General features: G+C 41.8%; 1 protein-coding gene across 4 annotated transcripts; it reads left to right on the forward strand.

Moving 5' to 3' along the window:
• Nucleotides 1-681: 681 nt before the first annotated feature.
• RBL2 (RB transcriptional corepressor like 2) lies at nt 682-18,771 on the forward strand. Of its 4 annotated transcripts, none has more exons than XM_031061469.1 (21): nt 682-831; nt 1,995-2,195; nt 2,907-2,971; nt 6,142-6,270; nt 7,068-7,228; nt 7,335-7,399; nt 8,046-8,232; nt 8,931-9,097; nt 9,597-9,706; nt 10,588-10,691; nt 11,068-11,205; nt 11,414-11,578; nt 12,111-12,222; nt 12,800-13,072; nt 13,400-13,671; nt 14,236-14,412; nt 14,583-14,654; nt 15,042-15,156; nt 16,127-16,329; nt 16,648-16,711; nt 17,103-18,771. In XM_031061469.1, exons 1-21 carry the CDS (start codon nt 710-712, stop codon nt 17,129-17,131), a joined length of 2,931 nt encoding a protein of 976 aa, XP_030917329.1. In that variant the 5' UTR covers nt 682-709; the 3' UTR covers nt 17,132-18,771. The 4 variants fall into 4 exon arrangements, with proteins under 4 accessions (XP_030917329.1, XP_030917328.1, XP_030917330.1 ...); XM_031061468.1 differs by having other exon boundaries at nt 16,673-16,711; XM_031061470.1 differs by having other exon boundaries at nt 16,127-16,167; nt 16,656-16,711; nt 17,103-17,236.
• The last annotated feature ends 2,415 nt before the right edge of the window (nt 18,772-21,186 follow it).

Below are 21,186 nucleotides of genomic sequence, written 5' to 3' on the forward strand. Positions count from 1 at the left end.
GGAGCCGCTCGGGCAGTGCCGCTGTCACATCGCGGACGGGCGGCGATGCTCGGAGCGAGCCCTGCCCGTGGCAGCACGGACCCCGACAAAACCGCAGCATCGGATTCAGTCTGGCCCCTTGTTTTACCCGTCCTATTTTCCACTGAGGTGTTACTCTTTGATCAAAGACGGACAATAAAATTTCAAGTGCTCATGAGAATTAATTTCTGTCTTTCGGTGCCAGACTGAATAATTGTTTTGCTGTGTAATACAGAGCAAAATGGAAGCGATGTTTTTCTTTTCCTGCTGTCCATTCAGGGCAGAAGTGTTTTGATGTTTTGATTGCAAGAAGTGTAGCCTTTTTTTTTTGTTTCCTTTTTCTTTTAAATTCGAGCAGTACAAAATGCTGTAGAACAACACTAAAAATATATTTTCATATACTCAAAATATATCTCACACTTTGAGTCAAATGTGAAATTTATAATGGCCACTAGTAAGTTTAGTTTTGATGCAGTTCAGTGTATAGTGTCTATTTAGCATCTGTTTTGTTGCAGTTAAAAACCCAAAGCACTACAGAAGTTTGAAACAGGGAATCAACTTTCTCACTGGTTGAACTTCATCTGTTCAGGACACAGTGCTTTTCCCCGATGTTGGGCTAGCTGACAAGCATGTTTTTGTTTTCAGTGCAGTTTTTTTGGATGCCTGATGTTTTGATTCACAGGGAAATGACATGCATTGGCTGGCTTGTGCCTTGTACGTGGCTTGCAGGAAAGCGATTCCAACTGTGAGCAGAGGAACAGCCGAAGGAAATTATGTATCCTTAACTAGAATCCTGCGCTGTTCAGACCAAAGGTAACTTTCATTCTTGCTGATTTTTAGAGAATTAAAAAATCTCAAAGAGTGCTTGTCACCTTGTGAAATTGGAAATGGAGAATAAAAGCTAAATGTCTTTCTTGTTTCCTGCTTTTGAAGATAGACTTTATATCCCCAGAATGTTTGTGTTATAGCTCACTGCCACAGAAGTAGGGCAACTCCTTTGGCTCAGTACTATGCTCATAAAAGCACTGGTTTTCAAAATAAGAGATTGACTTCCTTCACTCAAAGGAGAAAGAAGCCAGTCACTGAAGCACAGTCAATTTTGGGAGTGTGCAAACTATGAAGTTCTCACATGAGAAAACATTTGTAGTTCACTGTGAAAATGTTCACAAGATTTATCTCCATTTTCGCGTAAGCAAACTTCACTTTTCACATGGTTTTGCTAAAGTCACTAAATGAGATCTGAATCTGATGAGCAAATTTGTGTCAAATGTCTATGTCCATAAAGTAATAAAGAAAAGCTTCTGAAATAATTGAATTTATTTATTCACAATCTCATTGTGTTCTAAAAATTCCATAGACTGTCACAAAATAAAGAATGAATGACTTCTTATCCCATTTCCTCTGCTGTTGAAGAATTACTGCAAAAGTGTTCCTTTTGCTTTCCAAATTAGAAATTCAGGGTATTAAGTGTTGATAAATTGGTTCTGTGATCTGGGCTATCAAGACTAATAACACTGAAAAAGAAGGTGTACATAAAGAAGTAGAAAAGGAATTAAAGCCAAATTTGCAAAGTGCAATTTACTAAAACATAAGAGGTTTTTCATACTTTATAGAATATTCTTAGCATTGTATATCTTACAGGTTGTTTTATTTAAATTAATAAATTATTCAGAAAAATGAGATCAGTCTGATTTCAGATTAATCTAACTGTTGGAGTTGATTTTGTCTTTGTGAGAGGATGCCAGACCTGTGAGTACATAGTTAATGTGGTTATCAGCCCAGGATCTAAAAATATTTCTGAGCTGTCTGAGCTCAACCATGAGAAGGACTGGCTCTGGGTTCATTGTCATGTTTGCAGTGCCACCATTTCATCAGTAGTTTGGGCAGTAGAAATTCCACTTTTGTTGAAAATGTAGAGTCTATTTCTGAAGGAGAAACAAACGACCAGTCTGATCTAACCCGTTCTGTATTTGCAGCTTGATTGAGTTTTTTAACAAGATGAAGAAATGGGAAGACATGGCAAATCTTCCATCCCAGTTCAGAGAGAGAACTGAGAGACTGGAGAGGAACTTCACCGTTTCTGCAGTCATTTTTAAGAAGTATGAGCCCATTTTTCAGGACATTTTCAGGTATCCTCAAGAAGATCAACCTCGTCAGCAGAGAGGAAGGAAACAGAGGTAGGTTTCTGTTATTTCCAGACTGATTGTAGAGCATTACTTTAGTGAAAATATAATCAAGTTGCTTGGTTATTTTAGTTGTATTTTGACTGTATTTTCATAGTTGTTGTTTATAATATCAGAGTTGGTTTGTTCTTGCTTGAAGTAAATGTTTATTCTCATTTTCAGTTTCAGATCTGACAGGGGCAGGAAATCCCAAAGCTGCTGAGTTTCTGATGATTTGGGGGATGGGGGAGAGGGGAGAGATTTCAATCAGCCTGTAGGCAAGGGAAGCACTAGTGTTGTAAAGATGGGAAAGACAGGAAGAATCTGATCCTTTTATGATCTGCATGGCTTTATTAACTCATAGTACTGCTCAATCTGTTTCACTGCCCAGTAACTCCCATGGATTTCTTCATAGCTGCAGATCTTGTGGGTATTTTACTTTATAGTAGAAGCTTTGTTTCTTTGTTACTGTTTGTATTTGGAGTGCTGTGGAATTGAATTTGCAGGCTGAAACAGAGGTTCCAGTTGTGCCTGCACTAAACCTCTTTTAGGTTTTGTGCATCTTTCTGTATTTCCTTTAGTCAGGGATTTGTGGGAAGGGCGTAAGATTTTTGCCACACTGTTGTAAAGCTTACTTTTCTCTTTGGATCAGTGACTCTTGTATGATGTTTTATCAGTTCTGATTCATTGAGCTCCTTCTCTTCTTGCTGTATTTTCCTCCAAAAGACGACAACCATGTACTGTGACCGAAGTTTTCCAGTTTTGTTGGGTCCTGTTTGTTCATGCAAAAGGTAAGGGATCTGAAAGGGATTAAATGCATCAGACATAGTTTTATTAGTCATTATTTTATATCAGTCCTTAAAACACCCAATAGGTGCAGTGTACATATAATCTTTATTGTAAGAGCAGCCTTAAAGCTTATAAGAGCAGTAGAGAATTTCAGATGTGTTTCTTGATAGTGACTGTTGAGAGAAAAAGGAAGGAACAGGATTAAATCCTCATTTTAGGTTTCAGTTGTGCAGTCACAGCATGTATAGTCTAAAATCTTTCCTCATCAAATCTGTGTCTTAAAGAGTTTCCACATCCCTAGGCCTTGTTTCAGGTCCTGCTTTGGTGAGGGTTCAGTGTGAGTGATGTGTAAGTAAGGTAGTGCTTTGGGGAAAGTAAAGACAAGATTGATATTCCACATGGAAAGAGCATCATTGTAGATCAGATCCACTGATAATGTCCAGTAACTTGATTTTTTTTCATAATATAATATCTATCAGAGGAAAACCAATATTTTTATTTCTTCTAGGCAAGGGATAAAAGGAATGGTTTTTTTTGTTTGGGAGTGTGTGGTGGGATGTGTTTTCTGAAATTTAAAAGTGAATCAGTGTTAAGATTCCTATAGTGTAGTATGATTTCCTTAACTGGTGATTTTGAGGCTAGGACAGAGTAGGCTGTGGCAATATTGAATGGCCTGGCACTAATTTTGTTCAGCACAGAACTTTGTTTACAAAGCCTTTCTTTCAACCCTGTGCCACACTGCAGAGGGTTCCTGGCAGCAGAGCTGGACCCTCAGCAACACATCCCTGCAAAATTCAGGCAGGGTGTGCTGGGGCACAAGTGCTCCTCTGAGCACTCCATCCTGTGAGGAAGATGCCTTTTTGTAAGGCTGCAAATTCCACCTTATTGAGCAAGAGAAGTCTTTCCTAAACAAGTGTGGTGCTTTCAGCCTGAAACACAGCATGATTTCAACACTGATCCCAGCAGAGTTAGTGCTGTACTTATTTCCAGTCAGTCAGGACTTCACTTCCTTAGCACAGGTAGGCAGCTGTAAGTAGGTCAGTCTGGAAAATCACAGGTTTTTCTTTTCCCTTCTGTAAAGTCTGCACTTCTGTGGAAGATTGGATGGTTGACAAGGTGCAGAGGGACTTTATGGTTCTTCCTGTTGCTGAGTTAGTGACTGATATGTTTGAGTAACTGCATCATCCATTGACTACATGTCAGATATGGTAACTAACCCTGTGGAGAATACCATGTTGATAACACATCCAAGTGAATTCTACAAGGAAAAGGAAAAATTGCAGTGCATAGAAGCTGTAAAGTTACTAAATGATTATTAAAGTGTGGCAGCACTTTAAAAATGGAAACTATTTGTTTGTAAAAGTGTTGACTATTATGGCATTGGGTGTTGGTGTGAGGTTTTGTGCTGTGTGGTTTGGGGGTGGGCAGTAAATCCTTATCACAGCAACCACACAGCAGTGGCAGGCCCAGGCTTGTCTGCTCCTGCAGCCCATTGCCTTCAGTTCATGCACTGCACACTGAGGGAGCCCCTTGTTCACTGGGACTGCACTTCAGCAAACTGTTTGTAAGAACTGCTCTTCAAACTCTTTCATTTCTTTCTATAAAATTGATGGGGGAAGAAAATCTCTGGTTTTTTATTATTTGGTACAAAGTTGTGAAAGGGAGCCTTGTTTGAAATGTCAGCAGCAAGAAATTACTATGTAACTACTAGTACTGTGAAATTATATTCATTTTTGTGCTGACAGTAAGTTGTCATAGTTGTGGAATTGATCCTGTGCTATGACAGTTACTTTGAGAATTTTATTGATTAAAGGTTTGCTAATAGTATTTAGGATTTTCATTGCTTTGCTGTGAACCATTAATGACTTAGAAATAACTGATAAGTGGGTAAAGTTAATTAAAATTTCATCTAGGTTTCATTATTTTAAATAGTTCAAATTATCTGCATTTAAATACTTTTTCTTCTAACAAACATGGAAACAGAAAATAACATAAATTTGAACAAGCTGGTATGTTACTGTAAAAAAATAACAGCATAATTGAGAAAAATTCTCTAATCATAGTATTTAAGAAGTAATAGAAACATCATGCTGTGCATAAAAAGTGAATTGTGATTTATGTTATTGATTAATTGTATAATTTATTTTACGAAACTTATATAGCTATGGCTACTCCTCTAGAGGAACATCATAAATGAGTTCAGTAAAAAGTCACATACACTCTGATTATAATCTTTGTGAAAGGTGTTAAAAGAGTGAAGAGGTTACAAGGACTCTTTTCTGCAGGAAAATGAGAGATAAAAAATACTTCATAAACCAGGTCCAGAGATAGGCACCATTTTAGCTCTTCTGTAAAGCTAAATGAAGTTATAATTATTATGTTACATATTAATTTATTTATTAAATGAAGTTATATATTCAAGAGAAATGAAGTTATATTTATTACTGTTTATAATGAGTATGCTCCCAGCAAATTGTTTTGCAAAAAAACAGATTGTTAAAAAAAAAAAAATCTGACTTTAGGTTCAGGTTTGTTCTAGAAGTGAGGGGCAGGGGCTGAAGGAGGAGGCAGTTTCTAGGCCATCTAAAACCTGGATCCAGCCTTGCCAAAGTTGAAGTTATTTGCAGCTGTTTGCAGCAATGTGAAGCTGGGGAAAAGGGGAAGAGTTGATTTTCAGAACCCATTCTACCCCTCCTTGGCCTTCAGAGCAGAATTTGCTTGGGGCAGGTGCAGTGGGGATCCAGTGAAGGACGTGGCTGTGCCAGGCAGTGGGGCTGGTGCTGCCTGAGTTACAGAAGCACAATTTTCTTCCTTGGGGCAGCTTGGATTATACAGTTTGTGCTGCTTCAAGTGATTTATGCACTGCTTAATGAGGTTACTGTGAATGAGGGAGCAGCAACAGCTTATTTAGCAACATTTTGGTAAGGTTTGATTTCAACACAATATATTTGGGTTCCTTCACAACTGTTGTTACTGGAAAACTTTTTTACTTTTACAGTTGTTATATGTTATTGTGAGTCTGCTTTACTGCCTGTGTTGCTATCCAGGTACTTACAGTCACCAAACACTATGTTTCCAAGATTCCATTATTGATTGTAATACAAACATCAACAGTCTCTTGGTTAAAAAATTCTTAAATCCTTGCTAATTTTATGTCTTTCTAATATTGCAGGAAATTTTCCTATGATCAGTGATGACTTGGTCAATTCCTACCATCTCTTGTTATGTGCTTTGGATCTTGTGTATGGAAATGCTCTGCAGTGTCCTAACCGTAAAGAACTCCTGAATCCTAATTTTAAGGGTATGTTGAAAAAAAGAAGGTGATTTGAAATACATGAGAACTAATATTTTCTGTATCTGGCTACACAGTTCCATTCCTGTTAATGTAGTATGTAATAACAGACTAGTGAATTTTGTGAATAATACATCAGGTCAAGAATTTGATGTGCTGTGGAAATACCCTTGAAGGATGTTTCAGAGTAATACTTTGAGTTAATGAGGGTTTAATGTCAGTGGAAAAGTGCATTAAGACACAGCCATCACTGCACACAGTGAGACTGGAATGTTCTGTGGTGCAGCAGTTTGGAAAGGCCCAGGGCTCAGATAGATTTGTTTCATCCATCATTGGATTGCTGCTGTTCTCTTTCTGAAGAAAATGGAAGTGTAGGTTGACTTGATAACCACAAATTCAAATGAGTGGTGAGAAGTTGCCTTTGAATTTCTGCTGTAACTCTTCCCAGGCTTGCACTTCATTTTCAGTACTGTACAGGATTGGCCAAGTGTAGTACTTTGGATGTGACCTGGGACCATTATCTCAAATAAATATTGTAGTTTACCGGTGTTTGGGTTTTTTTCTTATTAGAATTGATATATGTAATTTTTATCACTCAGTAACTAATCTTTTTAAATCTCTAACTCAAAATTTCTTTGATAACATTACCCAGTCAGTAGGCATTGTGTAGTTCTTTCAAGAGAACTAATTAGTTTGCTGTTTTAATTTCATACTACCTTGACTACACAGCATTGAAGAATTTAAGTTTAATAAGAAGGCAGGATATGGACTTGCAAAATTAAATCATACAATGTTCTGAATTGTAGGTCTACCTGAAGACTTCCATAGTAAGGATTATAAAGTATCATCTGACCCTCCCTGCATCATTGAAAAACTGTGTTCTTTACATTATGGATTAGTTTTAGAAGCAAAAGGTATAAAGGAACATTTTTGGAAGCCATATATCCGGAAGCTTTTTGACAAAAAGGTTGGTCAGTAAATTTTGTAATGTAGAAAAATCTCTCCTTACTTGTTACCTTCAAAACCTTGATAAGAAATGAAATGCCCATCCTTTGTCCTTAACTGTCTTACAGCTTTTGAAAGGAAAAGATGAAAACCTGACGGGATTTCTGGATCCTGGGAACTTTGGAGACAGCGTGTGAGTCCCTGAGTCCCTGTCTGTGGTTTGGCTTGCAGGAGTGCCCCTCTGTGGCCCAGCTGTTCCCTGAGCTGAGCTCTGGGACCAGCCATGCCTTGTGTTCAGCATGGCCATCCAGCACTGCCTTCCTGTTCTGGCAGTGCTTGGAAGAGGAGCAGTGCTTCAGGATGGTGTTACCTGATGGCTGCCTTTATTCTTCTTTATTGTTATTTCTCTTTCCTGGATTTTTTGTTTGTATGTAACTAAGAGTTATTGTGAAAAAGCTGTGGCACATTGAGTAGGAAGTGGGAGGGAAAAAAGTGGGTTTGATGGCATTTAGAAATGTTTATGTGTAGGACTTTGTTTTAATGATATAAAAATTGTTCAGTGTAGGTGATGATATGATGCTGTGTAAATTTTGATGAGTTTCCAGGAAACAGGAGTTCTCAGTGTTTTAGTGTGTTCTTCCTGCAGCTGGATAAATGGCAGGGCATCAGATACATACACTGTCATGTATAAGGTACTGTAGATCTTAAAGGAGCTTCAGTGAGGGTCAAAAGAAATTTGAAGTAGACTTCCCCCAGGCCAGAGCTGTGTTCAGTGTGTGAGCAGATGAACAAAGCAGTCTAAATAAAGGGGGTTTGTCTGCCTTTCCTTTCTGCTGTAGCAAAGCCATCAACAAGGCCTATGAGGAGTATGTTCTGTCAGTGGGAAACCTCGATGAGAGAATATTCCTTGGCGAGGATGCGGATGAAGAGATTGGAACTCTCACAAGGTGCTTGAACACACCTTCAGGACTGGAAACAGCTGAGAGGGTACAAGTGAAGCATAATTTGCAGCAGCATTTTGACAGGGTGAGTATGGCATGGTCTGTGTTGCTGTTTTTATATGCCACCCTCCCTGGCTGCCTGTGGAGACAGAATTAAAACACACCTCAGAGTGTGGGGAGAAAATGGGTGAAGTATTGGGTGCTGGACTTCATGGTGAAGAAGGTAGTGTATTTGTTAAAAGAAGTTACTGTGTGGGTAGGTAATTAGAAGGTGCACTGATTTTGCTGTGTTCTAATTGAAGGGATATCCTTGATGTTACATTATTTTAATGTGATGGCTTGATCTGATGCAAATAAACTAAAATGCTGATCAGAAGGACTTCTCATGTTAAAGGTTAAACTTGCTGAAAGGAAACCCTGGCTCAGTACGCTTCTGCTATGAGCAGCTACCTTTGTTACTTGGACTAGGAAGAGATACTGGGATTTAGGGGGGATTTTTGAGATTGGTCTAATTGTTTTACACTCAATTCCAGCATCTGCATTTCAGCATAGATCACATCCTCTCTGTTTATACACAGCTGTTTGATACAAACATCTGAGCACCACAGACAAATTCTTCATTGCATTTACCTGAGTCATGGTCTGGTTTAGGCTGTTTGATTAGGAGCCATTTTTTTCCATAACACAGAGTAAGAATTCTGCAGATTGATGTTTCTAGGTTATGACCTTTATCAAAGTTCACAACAGAGTCCATATGTATATGTGGTTATTTTTTTATTTCAGTCCAAATCACTGAGGATCACAACCCCCCTTACTGGCCGCAAGTATATTAAAGAGAGCAACCCGTACGTGACACCTGTTTCCATAGCAACCTACAGCCTGAGCCGCCTGCACACGATGCTGGCAGGGCTGAAAAATGCCCCCAGTGAAAATCTGGAGCAAATACTCAGGTAAATTTGGTGTTTAGCCAAATAATTCTATTTTCTGTTCTGGTTTTAATAGCAAACATTAATGCTGAACAATGTAAATTAAAAGGTGAGCCAGTCCATTACTACTGGAGTAAAATGGAATCCAGAAAGACATTTACATTTTGAAGAACTGTTCTCTTTATTTAGACTCATCTGTCCTCAGAGATTGATGAACATCCACCATTTAAAACCTGGCAGATCTGGGATTCTCTAACCACAAGCTGCCAGTATTAAAATTTTCAAGACTTTTCTTCCTGCTTAACAAATGGCACTACCTAGGAAATCACTCCATACTGTAGGAGATGCAAACCAAACTTTATTCTCCATGTGGATAAACTGTTTTGCACTTAGATACATTTGGGTCTCTTTGTATTGCTGTGCAATATATTTCCATTTTTTATGCTTTCAACATATAAAAAAATAGGGTGGTTTTGGTCTTAGTAGGAATAGGATATTGAAAATGTTTAGTTTTTATTTTCAGGTCATGCTCCAGAGATCCTTCTCAATCCATTGCAAACAGAGTTAAAGAAATGCATGATGTGTACTGTCAGAGCGCTCAGTCTGAAGGAGAATTCAGTAATTTTTCCAAAGGTGGGAAATATTTTACTTACCCATAAAATGCATACACATCCATCTCTTGTAATGAAGTTTTACATACAGGTTATGCTTTAGCACAAGTGTCTTTTTTACTTCTCTTGCCTTTTCCTGTGTTCTTCAGACATAGCAAATTTCAATGCTGTGTAAAATTTTATAATCAGCCTTAGCTTGAATCCTTGGAATTTGATCATACTTTCAGCACTAGAAAAGTGAAATGAAAAGGACTTTCAAGTGTACCACTTCTTCTCTCAAGTATAAGATTATTAGTGGTGGCATAGATTTCTGTGCTGGTAAGGAAAATCTGAGTAACTGTAGTCTTTAAAAACCCAACGGCAGCTTTGGCTTACATATGAGGATGGATTAGTACAGGTATTAAAATCCTGCCAGTATAAACACCAAAACATGATTTGCAAAGTTGTCTTGATAGCTAAAGTGCCTGAAGATGGATTGAATATAAGGAAGATGCTCTTGACCTTGTTTCTTAATAAGACCTTCCTTTGTTCTTGTCAGCTTAGTTGCTTCACTGCTTTTTGTTGCACAGTGCAAGGTGGATCCATACAGATGCATTTTCTGAATTTGCGTTGTGTTTGTTATAGCAACATTAAGGATTATTCTTATACATGTTGATGTAATACTGATACCCAAAATCTGGGCTCAGTAGCACCTTACTCTGCTCTGCACTCACAAGTCAGTGCAGTGTAGGAGAAGGATTCCTACATTAACTTGAAATGTACTGGTTTAGTCCTGAAAGCATTGTATCCACAGCAGCACAGAAATCCACACAAGCTACTGCTGCATTTCTGTATCTGAAGATGAAGAATATAATACTTTTTTCTTGCATTTGACAATATTGCTTCTATTTAAACTTCCTGCAGATGTTGCTAGTAAGCATTTTCGTCTTGCTGAGATGCTGTACTACAAGGTCTTGGAGTCAGTCATTGAGCAAGAGAGGAAGAGACTGGGAGACACTGACTTATCTGTAAGGAAAACTAATCAAAGGGTTCCTCACTTTTAAAGTTGGACCTGCAAAAAAAGAACACAGATGTAGAGCAGAATTGTCAGCTATTTTAAATGAGGGTAAATCTCTGAGAAGACCCCTGTAAGTACACCTGAATGGAAGAAAAAAGGTTCAAGAAATTGTGTTTGAAAACACAAAGATAGATGAAATTTTTTAATGGCTCTTTAATTTTTAATGAGCCATTTTAAAGATGGTTCATTTTGAACTCAGTTCTGTCCCTTAAAAAATAGCTTCACTTTTTATAAGCTTGAGAATCTTGCTGTTGAGACAGTAAAAAGTGTTTTATTGTTCTATAGTTACACTGTAAAATAAGTTTTAAAATTTGCAACTCTTGCAGGCAATACTGGAGCAAGATGTGTTTCACAGGTCTCTGCTGGCATGTTGCCTGGAGATCATTACCTTTACATACAACCCACCTGGAAACTTCCCATTCGTCACTGAAATATTTGACATTCCAGTTTATCATTTTTACAAGGTAATGTGTTTGATAGCTAGAAATGCTTACAAAGTCATGAGTGCTCATTGACCTGTATGACAACCTAGGATTGAGTCATAGTAATGCAGCCTTCATGTTTCTAATAGTCTCTTCTTCCTTGAAAATCAAGTGTTGGAATTAGAGCTTTGTTTAGGAACAAATGTATGAAACAAGTACATTATGTTGATCCTAATTATCCACTGCACAGGTAATTGAGGTTTTCATTAGAGCAGAGGACGGCCTTTGTCGGGAAGTGGTGAAACACCTGAACCACGTTGAAGAGCAGATCCTGGAGAGTATGGCATGGAAACAGGGATCTGTACTGTGGGACAGGATCAGAGAGAATGAAAACAAAGTTCCTACTTGTGAAGAGGTGAGCACATCTTTCTGTGTTACATAGCTTTCATAATCAGGCAGGATGGCAGAGAGAGGACTTTGTGCCCTGAAGAGAGGCCTTACATGTCCCAGTAGCAGTTCCATCATCCCAGCCCATCAGTGCAGGCAAAGCAGCAAGTGCAGCGTGCTCTGGCCTGGTCAGGGCCATCTCTGTGGAGACATCTGCAACAGAGACAGGCAGCAGAGATGATTCTCATCCAGTATGTTACTGGTGTAGCAGAACAGTGAACAGAATGGCCAAGCAGCGAAGGTTTGGACCAGTAACTCTTGGAAAGATTTTTAGACAAGAAATATGGTAAAAAGTACACACAGTAGCCACAGAAAGACTATTACAGCATGTAGCTTGCAGAGCAGCACCATCACTACTTTGTTGGGTTAGGGTAGGTTTGTCACTTGTTATTTTTCCACAAAGTCTTGCTCTTTAAAATATGTAGTGCAGTAGCTTTTAAAACTTAGCTATGTAGTTAATGTGTGATACAGACACTCTAACAAAAGGGTAAATATTTTAGGTAATGCCACCTCAGTACTTTGAGAGATCTGCTGGGAGCAGTGTTGTGGGCTCACCATTGACACCACGGCGAATAAACGAGGTTCGTGCTGAAAGCGGAGGGCTGGGAAAAGGTGAGATTTTCTAAAGCAGAACGTGCTGTGCATTGCTTACTTGGACTGAATTATGTAAGGGAGGAAACTGCTTTAATGCCACTGTACAGTTAGCTGCAAACACATTGATAAAGGGTATTGCAGATCATAGAGTTGCATCAGAGGTGTAAGACTGATGGCTTGATCATATCAGTGTGACCAGTACTGCTTTGATAGGGTGTTCTCAGGTGATGGATATGAACAGCATGTGTGTGTGTGTGTTAAACCATATTTATACATGCACACACACAGAGCTTCCACTCTAATTGGTTTGCTTTTTTGTTATACTAGAAAAGAAACCCCACTACATATTATGTGACATCTCAAACATTTTCCACTAGGAAAAATAAAATAAAATGTATGAACTTAGAAAAATATGAAATACAGCATTTTTGAAAATTAAGTAATCTCTGAAAGCCATCTGTATTTTTAACATATTTTTCCTGAAGAGCTTTGTATGACATATTTTGGTTTGCATTAGATTTCCACCACCTTGTAAAACAAAGGATTATAAAGCAAGAGTTAGATAGATATCTGTGTGTGTGTTTTTCCTCCCCAGGCCTCTCCTCCCCTCCAGCCAGCCTGTATGACAGGTACAGCTCTCCCACAGCCAACCCCACGCGGCGGCGCCTGTTCGCTGACAATGACGGTGCCCCCGAGGGTGGCACGGCCGTCAGGGTGCCCCCACAGCCCGTGGTGAGCACGGTGCCAGTGCAGAACATGAGCCCTGAGGCTGTGTCCGTGACCCCCGTGCCTGGCCAGACCCTGGTGACAGTGGCAACGGCCACCGTGACAGCCAACAACGGGCAGACGGTGACAATCCCTGTGCAAGGTGAGGGAAACGCTGCTGCTCAGCCATCCAGGCTTGTTCCCATCAGGGGATTAGAGCACAGCCAGGGAGAACTGCATAAGTATGGAAACCTTACTTCAACTTCATTATCTTCTCATCTCATGATGAAGTTTAATGAGATGAGAAAGTATGAAAGTATGATGTGGAAAGTATTTTGATTAAACAATTTCATGTATAATATACTAAATGTCTAGTAATAAAAGTAGTGTAAAAAAATGTCTAGCTAATAAAAGAAGTACTGAATTATTTTTAAAAACTCAACCCCCCCACAGCTTGCTCTTATTTCAGGCTCTTTTTGTTACATTACAGGTATTGCCAATGAAAATGGAGGAATAACTTTCTTCCCAGTCCAAGTAAATGTAGGTGCCCAGCCCCAGGCTGTGTCTGGGCCCATGCAGCCTCTGAGTGCCCAGACTCTGGCTGGCACCCTGAACCCTCAGATGGCTGGGGCAGCACTGCAGCTGCCAGGCCAGCTAACAGTGCAGCAGATCTCCCCTGGAGAGCAGAGACAGGCTCAGCACCTCAGTGCCACAGCCACCAGGCCTCGCAAGATGGGCTCACTTGCACTCTTCTTCAGAAAGGTACTTTTTGATCTAAGTTTGCTTTGCTTAGTTCTTATTCTGGTAAACTTGCAGTAATTTTAAAAATACATACTTACTGGTTGTAATAATGAGGGCATATTACATTTAATTTATACCTTAATTATTCATACACACCAGAAAAGTAGTTTTCTCCTGCAGGCCACTTCTCAGTAGCAAAGGAGTGTGCTGGCATATCACGACATGGAAATAGATCTGTACTTGGCCAGCAGGTTCTTAAAAGTGTCCCTTTTCTTGAAAGCTCTTCCAAAGAAAGGTATTAACTTTTGAGACTTTCTGGTTTATTCAATACAGGGGTTGCTGTAGCAATGCAGTGCCCTTTCTGTGCTCAGAACAGCTTGGAATTTCAAACAAATGTTTTCTTAGCACTGACACCAATACTGAGAATGTCTGTGCCTTATAAGCAAAACAGTTAAATTTGAATTTAGTTGTTCTTCTCTTGGCTTAGCATTTGCACAAGCTCTACAGGTGTGCAAGCTGAGCTACTCTTGCTGGGTGAGAAGAGCAGCTTTGCTGTGGCCCTGAGCACAGTGTCCCATGTCACAGGTGTATCACTTGGCCAGTGTTCGTCTGAGGGACCTCTGTGCCAAACTGGACGTGTCTGATGAGCTGCGCAAGAAGATCTGGACATGCTTTGAGTACTCCTTGGTGCACTGCCCTGAAATCATGATGGACAGACACCTGGATCAGCTGCTGATGTGTGCCATTTATGTCATGACTAAGGTAAAGTGGGAGCAAAGAAAAAGCAGACAAGAATCTCCTTTAATACTTAATATTCCCAATACTACTTCCTCAGAAACCCCCAAACTAACAAACACACACAACCGCCCCAAGCCAAACAAACAACCCAATAGCCTGCAGAAAAACTGACCCTTTACTGTGCATCCCCTTAGGTCACTAATGAAGACAGATCATTCCAGAACATCATGCGCTGCTACCGGACACAGCCACAAGCCAAGAGCCACGTGAGCACAGTCACTATTTAACCTTGTGGGATCTGGTTTATTAAATGCCTTCATTCTATTTTAGGAACAGATCACTTGGTAAAGCAGTATTTAGTATTAAGGGGATGCAGTCTATGAACCATTCTCAAAAGATAGTGGTCATATCCAAAATCCTGCACTACTGAAAGCTTTTCATACTAAACTGTACCTAAAATAGAAAATCTTCTTAAAACTGAAGGAGGCAGTGCCCATGGGCTATTACTTCTCTTAGGATGCTGTATTCTGCCCTGCAAGAAGCAGTTGATACCACAGTGAACTTCTGGCAGCAGACATGTCATGCAGGCAGCTGTTCCCTGTGTCGGTGGCTGCTGCACCGTGCCTTGCTCACGCTGCTCCCTGTCCCTGCAGGTCTATCGCAGCGTCCTCATCAAGGGCCGCCGCCGCCGCCGCTCGGGCAGCAGTGACAGCAGCAGCCAGCAGAACTCACCCACAGACAGGAGCAAAGACAGGAACAAGGAAAGAAGTGAGTGATTCCAAATGCCAGTTCCTCCTTCGGTAAACTTAGACACAATTAAGAATAGATTGATAACATTTAAGAGTTGCTCTAACTCCAGGTTTTTATTGCACCCACTCCGACAGTTTCAAATCCCTCCCCACATGCACTTACCTTGGGAATTCGCTGTGCTGGCCTGAGCTCTGAGTTCAGCTCACATATCAAAGAACTTCGGAGTCTTTGCAGAATGAGGAAATCTGGGCTAGCCCAGGTTCACAGCTACTCTTATCACAACCAGAGAGCTGCAGCAGTTTCTTTTGTAGGGCTGTCTGTCTGCAGAAATAGGAACACCACCCACAGCATTGATTTCAGTGTAGCTGACAGCTCTGGGGATTCTTCCCTTGATATGTGAACTGACACATTTTCCTTGAATTAACTTTTATAAAGGAAACCGAAGAGGTGATGCTGTGTATTCCTGCCAGCAGTTTTCAAGGTATTTAATAGATGATAGTATAAGCAGTAGGTATTAATATTTTCTGTCAGAGGGAGTGGCAGGGAGGGAAGGAAAAAAATACGTATATTTTGCAACTTCCCACATCAACTTAGCAGGAAGTACGGCCAAGCCAAATATTTCTCCTACTGATAGAAAAAGACTACCATTCTTTACTTGAAATGGAGCCAGGCAGGAACAAGAAAGAGCTCCTGCTAAAAGTATAACACAAATGCTGAAAAATGGAGTTTCAGCTCTTTTTATATCATCATGCAGTTCAGCTCCTACAGCAAATCCCTTCCAGTTTATGCAGTAAGAAGTTAGAAATCAACAAAGTTTTTGTGTAAGGGACAACGCTCAGGGATCAAAACAGACAGCTCAGGGATCAAACCAGGCAGCGTGCTGGTGGCAGCAGTTCCCGGTCCCTGTTTGCCGAGGTGCCTGGCTGTGTGCCTGCAGGGCTGGCCGTGTGCCCGAGCCCTGAGCCCTGAGCCGTGGCTGTGCCCGCAGGCAGCCGTGACTCCAGCCCGGTGATGCGCTCCAGCAGCACCCTGCCCGTGCCCCAGCCCTCCAGCGCGCCCCCGACCCCCACGCGCCTCTCGGGCCCCAACAGCGACACCGAGGAGGAGGAGCGTGGGGACCTCATCCAGTTCTACAACAACGTCTACATCGAGCAGATCAAGGACTTTGCCCTCAAGTACACTTCAAATGCAGTAAGTCACATTCTGTGCTTTTTCTTAACAAAGAGAGCTTTATCTTCTGACCACGCAGTGAAATTTCCTTACATTAAAAAAATACTCATCTGGCCTAATAACACAACAAAACTTGCATTTGTTATCTACTGTATGGTACCACCTGTGTGGAAAAGCCGTGCTGCAGTGAGCCCTGAGCTCAGGCTGCAGCTGCTGTGTCTCTGTTCTCTCCGAGCAGACAGACTCCCCCCCGCTCTCGCCGTACCCGTTCGTGCGCCTCGGCTCCCCCCGCAGAGTGCAGCTCTCCCAGCACCACCCCCTGTACATCTCACCACACAGAAACGAGTCTGCCCTCTCTCCCCAGGAGAAAATATTCTACTACTTCAGCAGCAGCCCCTCGAAGGTGAGACTAAAGGGTTTCAATTTGATTTTTTCAATCCTTAACTCTGCTTGTTGCTTATGGTAGTGAAATTAGAGCAGACTCTGTGACACAAAGTTTTGTTTACCTTGTCCAACACACACATCATCACCTAATGCTCATCACATTGCCAGTGCAGCTGCCACAGCTGTAGGGGCTGGATGGGCCTTTGAGCTCTGCATGCAGTTACAAACTAGAGTTTAAGATTCACTCTGGTAAGGGAAAGACCAGTACAGTGATGAAGACAATACCTTGGTACAGTACAGATTTCTACAAAAGAGCCTGTCCAGTCCTACTGCACTGTGTCTAACATCACATTGGGGCAGTCACAAAATAGTAAGAGCTAATCCTTCTTTTGCCCCCCTCCTCCCTGCAGAGGCTAAAGGAAATCAACAGCATGGTTAGAACTGGAGAAACACCCACAAAGAAGAGAGGCATCCTCTTGGAGGATGGAACTGAAGCCCCAGCCAAGAGGATCTGCCAGGAGAATCACACGGCTCTGTTGAGACGACTCCAGGACGTAGCGAATGACCGAGGGTCCCACTGAGCCTGCACAGCTCCTTCCTCCCTGACTGTGTGAGCCTGGGCCAGGGCAGGAGGGGGGCCAGCTCTGGGGACAGGCAGGCTCCACCTCAGACCTGCAGCACAACCCCAGGCCCTGCTCTTCACAAGAGAAGTGACCCCTCCCCAGCCTTGCCTGGAGAACAATCCCTAACCCAGCTGTGGACCTTGCAGCAGGTATTTACAGCTTTGCTTTGCTCTAGTCAGTGCTTCACCCTTGTCACCTGGCGCCAGACAGGTCCAGGTGCCTCAGCATGGAGCCCTGCACCAGGGCACCCACAGTGTCAGGGTTCCTCACTAACCCCCTCAACAAACTAACAGCTTAGGAGTAACATTCTCACACAGTCCAGTTCTTCTTGCAAAGGGACAAGGGGCACGTTTTGAGCCCTGCAGGAAGCTGGATGCATAGACTCTGTCCAGATTCAGGATGTTCCATGTACCTTTGAGAAGCAGCACGGTGTTGAGCTTTAATGTGTGGCCCTTTGCTGTACCAAGGGAGGTGATTGTGTTGATTGGTTTGAGCTGTGCAATGTTTGAAAGTGAACTCATGTTCCCAAGGTGACACTAGGGATGGGGCTGTGAAGCATCATGTTTAAAGCAGAGGAATTTTGCTGTATATTTGCAATGGCACTTTCTAAATGTGAATATTTTTTGCAAAGGCCGACTTCAGCTGTCTTTCTGTACTGAAACAATTTGACTTTTGTATTTATTTCAATCTGACATCCCATTGCTCCTCTTGTCAGCAAATGGCATTAAGAATTCATTGTAACTCAGTGTATATGCAGCAATGAATGCAGGAAGCCAGGGATGTGTGCTTTTTTCAAGGAATTTTATATGCTTGTTGCTTTTCTGGATAGTCAGAAGCCCTTGCTCATTTAGCAGCAGGAAGGTGGTGCCCATCTCCTAAAACATACACTTAGATATGTTGGTGTTTAAAGGACAGGGCTTGGCACTTTGGTTTTGTGGTTTTGGTTTTTGTAAAAGGCCAAAACCAGGCTGCCTGGGAGAAATCCCTCCCCTCCTACCACAATCAGCAGGTGCTGCACATAAACTTAGCACTTGTTTTCATTTAAAATAGGTCCAAAATACCAAACTTGTTAGGAAAGCATCAACCCTCTCCCACAGTACAGGATGCCAGTCCTCTGCTGGGGAGGGGGTGTTCTTCATGTAAAATGTGGCACACTCAGGTTCTAGAAGGCTTTCTGAGGAAGCAAAAGCTAAAAGCCCTGTTTTCAGTCATTCCTGCCCATCTGAAGAATAGGAAAATGTAAGATTTAGCTCCACTCAAATTCAGCTAAAGTAAAATAAAAGCATGTTCTTCTTACCTGCATAACAAAAGCTGAAGTCCAGAAGTTGTGTAGATGTTTCTGTAAAAATATTTATGGAAGTGTCAGACAATTCTTGTTGTTACTATGTTCCATTAACTTCACTTTGTATGAAAATATTGCAATTGTATTTTTCAATAAAGACTTTATAGACTCTCAGTTTCCTGTTTGTGTGTGAAAAGCATTGTATGTGCAAAGCTAGAAAGTCTGCAGCAAGGCCTTCAGTCCTTCACTGCAGTTAAAGGTTTAATGATCACAGCTTAGTCACACCACAAGGGAAAGGATTTACTCCTGCCCTGGTTTAGTCACTCTGGTTGTTCCATGAGTGTCCCCTGCTGCTGCTCCATCAGAAGGCACCAGGCAGGGCCTGGGAGTGCCAGCAGGGCCAGGGAATGCCAAGCTCCAGCTGCTGCTCCCTTGGCAGAGCAGGAGGAGGAAGAGGAGGAGGGTGGCTGCCTTACTGCACAGCACTGGAGGGCTCCAGAACAATCTGCCCTCCCTGCAGGAGCTTTTCACACAAGATCTCACAGAGCCAGTGACAGCAGAATTATTTCCTGTGTGCTGGGTACTCAAATTCCCACTGAGGGGAATTTCTAAACATTCTTAGCTGTTAAGAACAGCTCTGACCACCACTGGCTGGTGCTGTATTTGTACAGCTACAGATGGCACTGGTTGTCCCCCTGCCTTTTTACCTAGCGGGCCTGAGACTATTTCATCAGCTGCTGTTCCTGTCCCTTTCTGAAAACAAGTTGTTAAGTTACCCTCAGCTGTAACTAATAAAAGATAGAACTTGCAGTTTCTACTTTGAAGAAAATGCTACAAAAAAACCCCAAAAAACTTCAACAAAGGCGTTCCAAAGGAAAAAAAGAGCTCAAAATTTATATTAAAAAAGATAAATCTGAAGTTCTTTCAAATAATTTCTTTCATGACTTAGAACAGTTTGGTTGGAATCCAACTGCAACCTCAGCAGCAAAATCCACTGGTGTAAGTCATGGATCCCTTGGAAATGTTTTTTAGAGAGTTCAGAGTTTCAAAGATGATATTCAGCAACATCTCCTTATCAAAGTATTGGCCAGACCTTACTCTTTCATCAAGTTATGTACCTGTTCTAAGAAAAACATCACAATCCAGGAGAAAAGGATTTGATTTCATGGCACTGTTTCAGCACTCATTCACCTAGCTTGCTCCTGGAACAGCTTCTTTTAATACACAAATCTGATTACAAAAGAACACAGCATTGTCTCCCCTTTCCCAGTCAAATTAAAAAAAAATCAGATTATTCATTCTAAGCCAAACAAAATTCTACATTCTCTAATAAAATTACTCTCAACAAACTGCTATTAGCTGGATTTGACTTGGAGTAATTGAACCTAGTGACCAGCCTTGCAGGGTCTGTGACAGCTGAGAGAAACAAAACTTACTCCACTAAGCATCACCTTCCCAGCATTACCCTGTCACTGCTCCTGGGCACTTGCCAGCTGTGGTGTTTCCTGGCCAGCAGCAGCTCTGGCACCTGGGGCTGCCCTGCAGCTGAGCCCAAAGAGCTGCCCAAGATTAGAAGGGATTTCTGTGCCAGTCCTTCGCCTAAGTGTGCGCCTAAGTGCACATTAGGAAATGTGCAAGTCAGTGATTTACAACAGAGCCTTCTGAGCAATCATAAACCTGAATAAAGAGGAATGGTCACAGCCTGGTTTAGCTCCAGGCCTGCCCCTGCCCAAGCAGTTCATGTGCTCAGCACAAGGCCAGCCCCATCGTCTGATCACACCAGAGTCCCTGAACTAAAACCTTGCCCATGATAAATCTGAAGCTTTTCAGTGGCAACACTCCAGGCCAATACATGCACCCTCAAACTTTTCCCACATCCTTTCCTTGAAAGGCACACAGCAGCACTTTTTCAGACAATACAAACTCACCTTGAAATCAGTTCCTCCATTCCTGTCCTCTGCTGCAAATCTGATCAGGCACATGGCAGTTCTGAGGCACTTTCAATTCCTCATAACCTGCCAAGTGTCCAGAATACTGAGGCTATTGGGACATGAATGCCACTCAGAACACTGACAGAGACAAGTGCCACAAAGCCATCTGCTTTTCCTGTCACTGAGTGTATGACACTACTGGGAAAGTCTCTATTTCCTTAGCCAAGGAGTTGTTCTCAAACAGAACAGGTTGCAAATGACAAGTGAATTTAACTGTCAGATAAAAACAGAACACAAAAGAACTCAACACAAACCCCACAGCACTGCCCACCCTCCTGAAACACCTCGAGTCACCACAGGCTGTTCCAAGGCAGTTGGCTGCACTAATGCCACCACTACAGGCAAAGGGAGTCAAAGGAAAAGCAGCCCAGCTCCAAGGGGAGCTTGGCACTACAGGTTTTGACACTCCTGGGAGGCAAGAAAAGGCATCACACCAGGCTGTGACATTAGGAAGAGTCTGTCCCAAGTTCACCTGAGCTTTGGAGCTGCTCCTGGCATCCCATGAGCATCTCAAACACCCATGCAGACAAGTACCTGTGTAGTCAGGTGCTCCACTCTTCACTAAGCACCCACAGCACAGACTAACAGGGACAAAAGC

Source organism: Geospiza fortis, unplaced genomic scaffold, assembly GCF_000277835.1.
Source record: "Geospiza fortis unplaced genomic scaffold, GeoFor_1.0 scaffold405, whole genome shotgun sequence".
In the NCBI taxonomy this organism is placed as follows: domain Eukaryota; kingdom Metazoa; phylum Chordata; class Aves; order Passeriformes; family Thraupidae; genus Geospiza; species Geospiza fortis.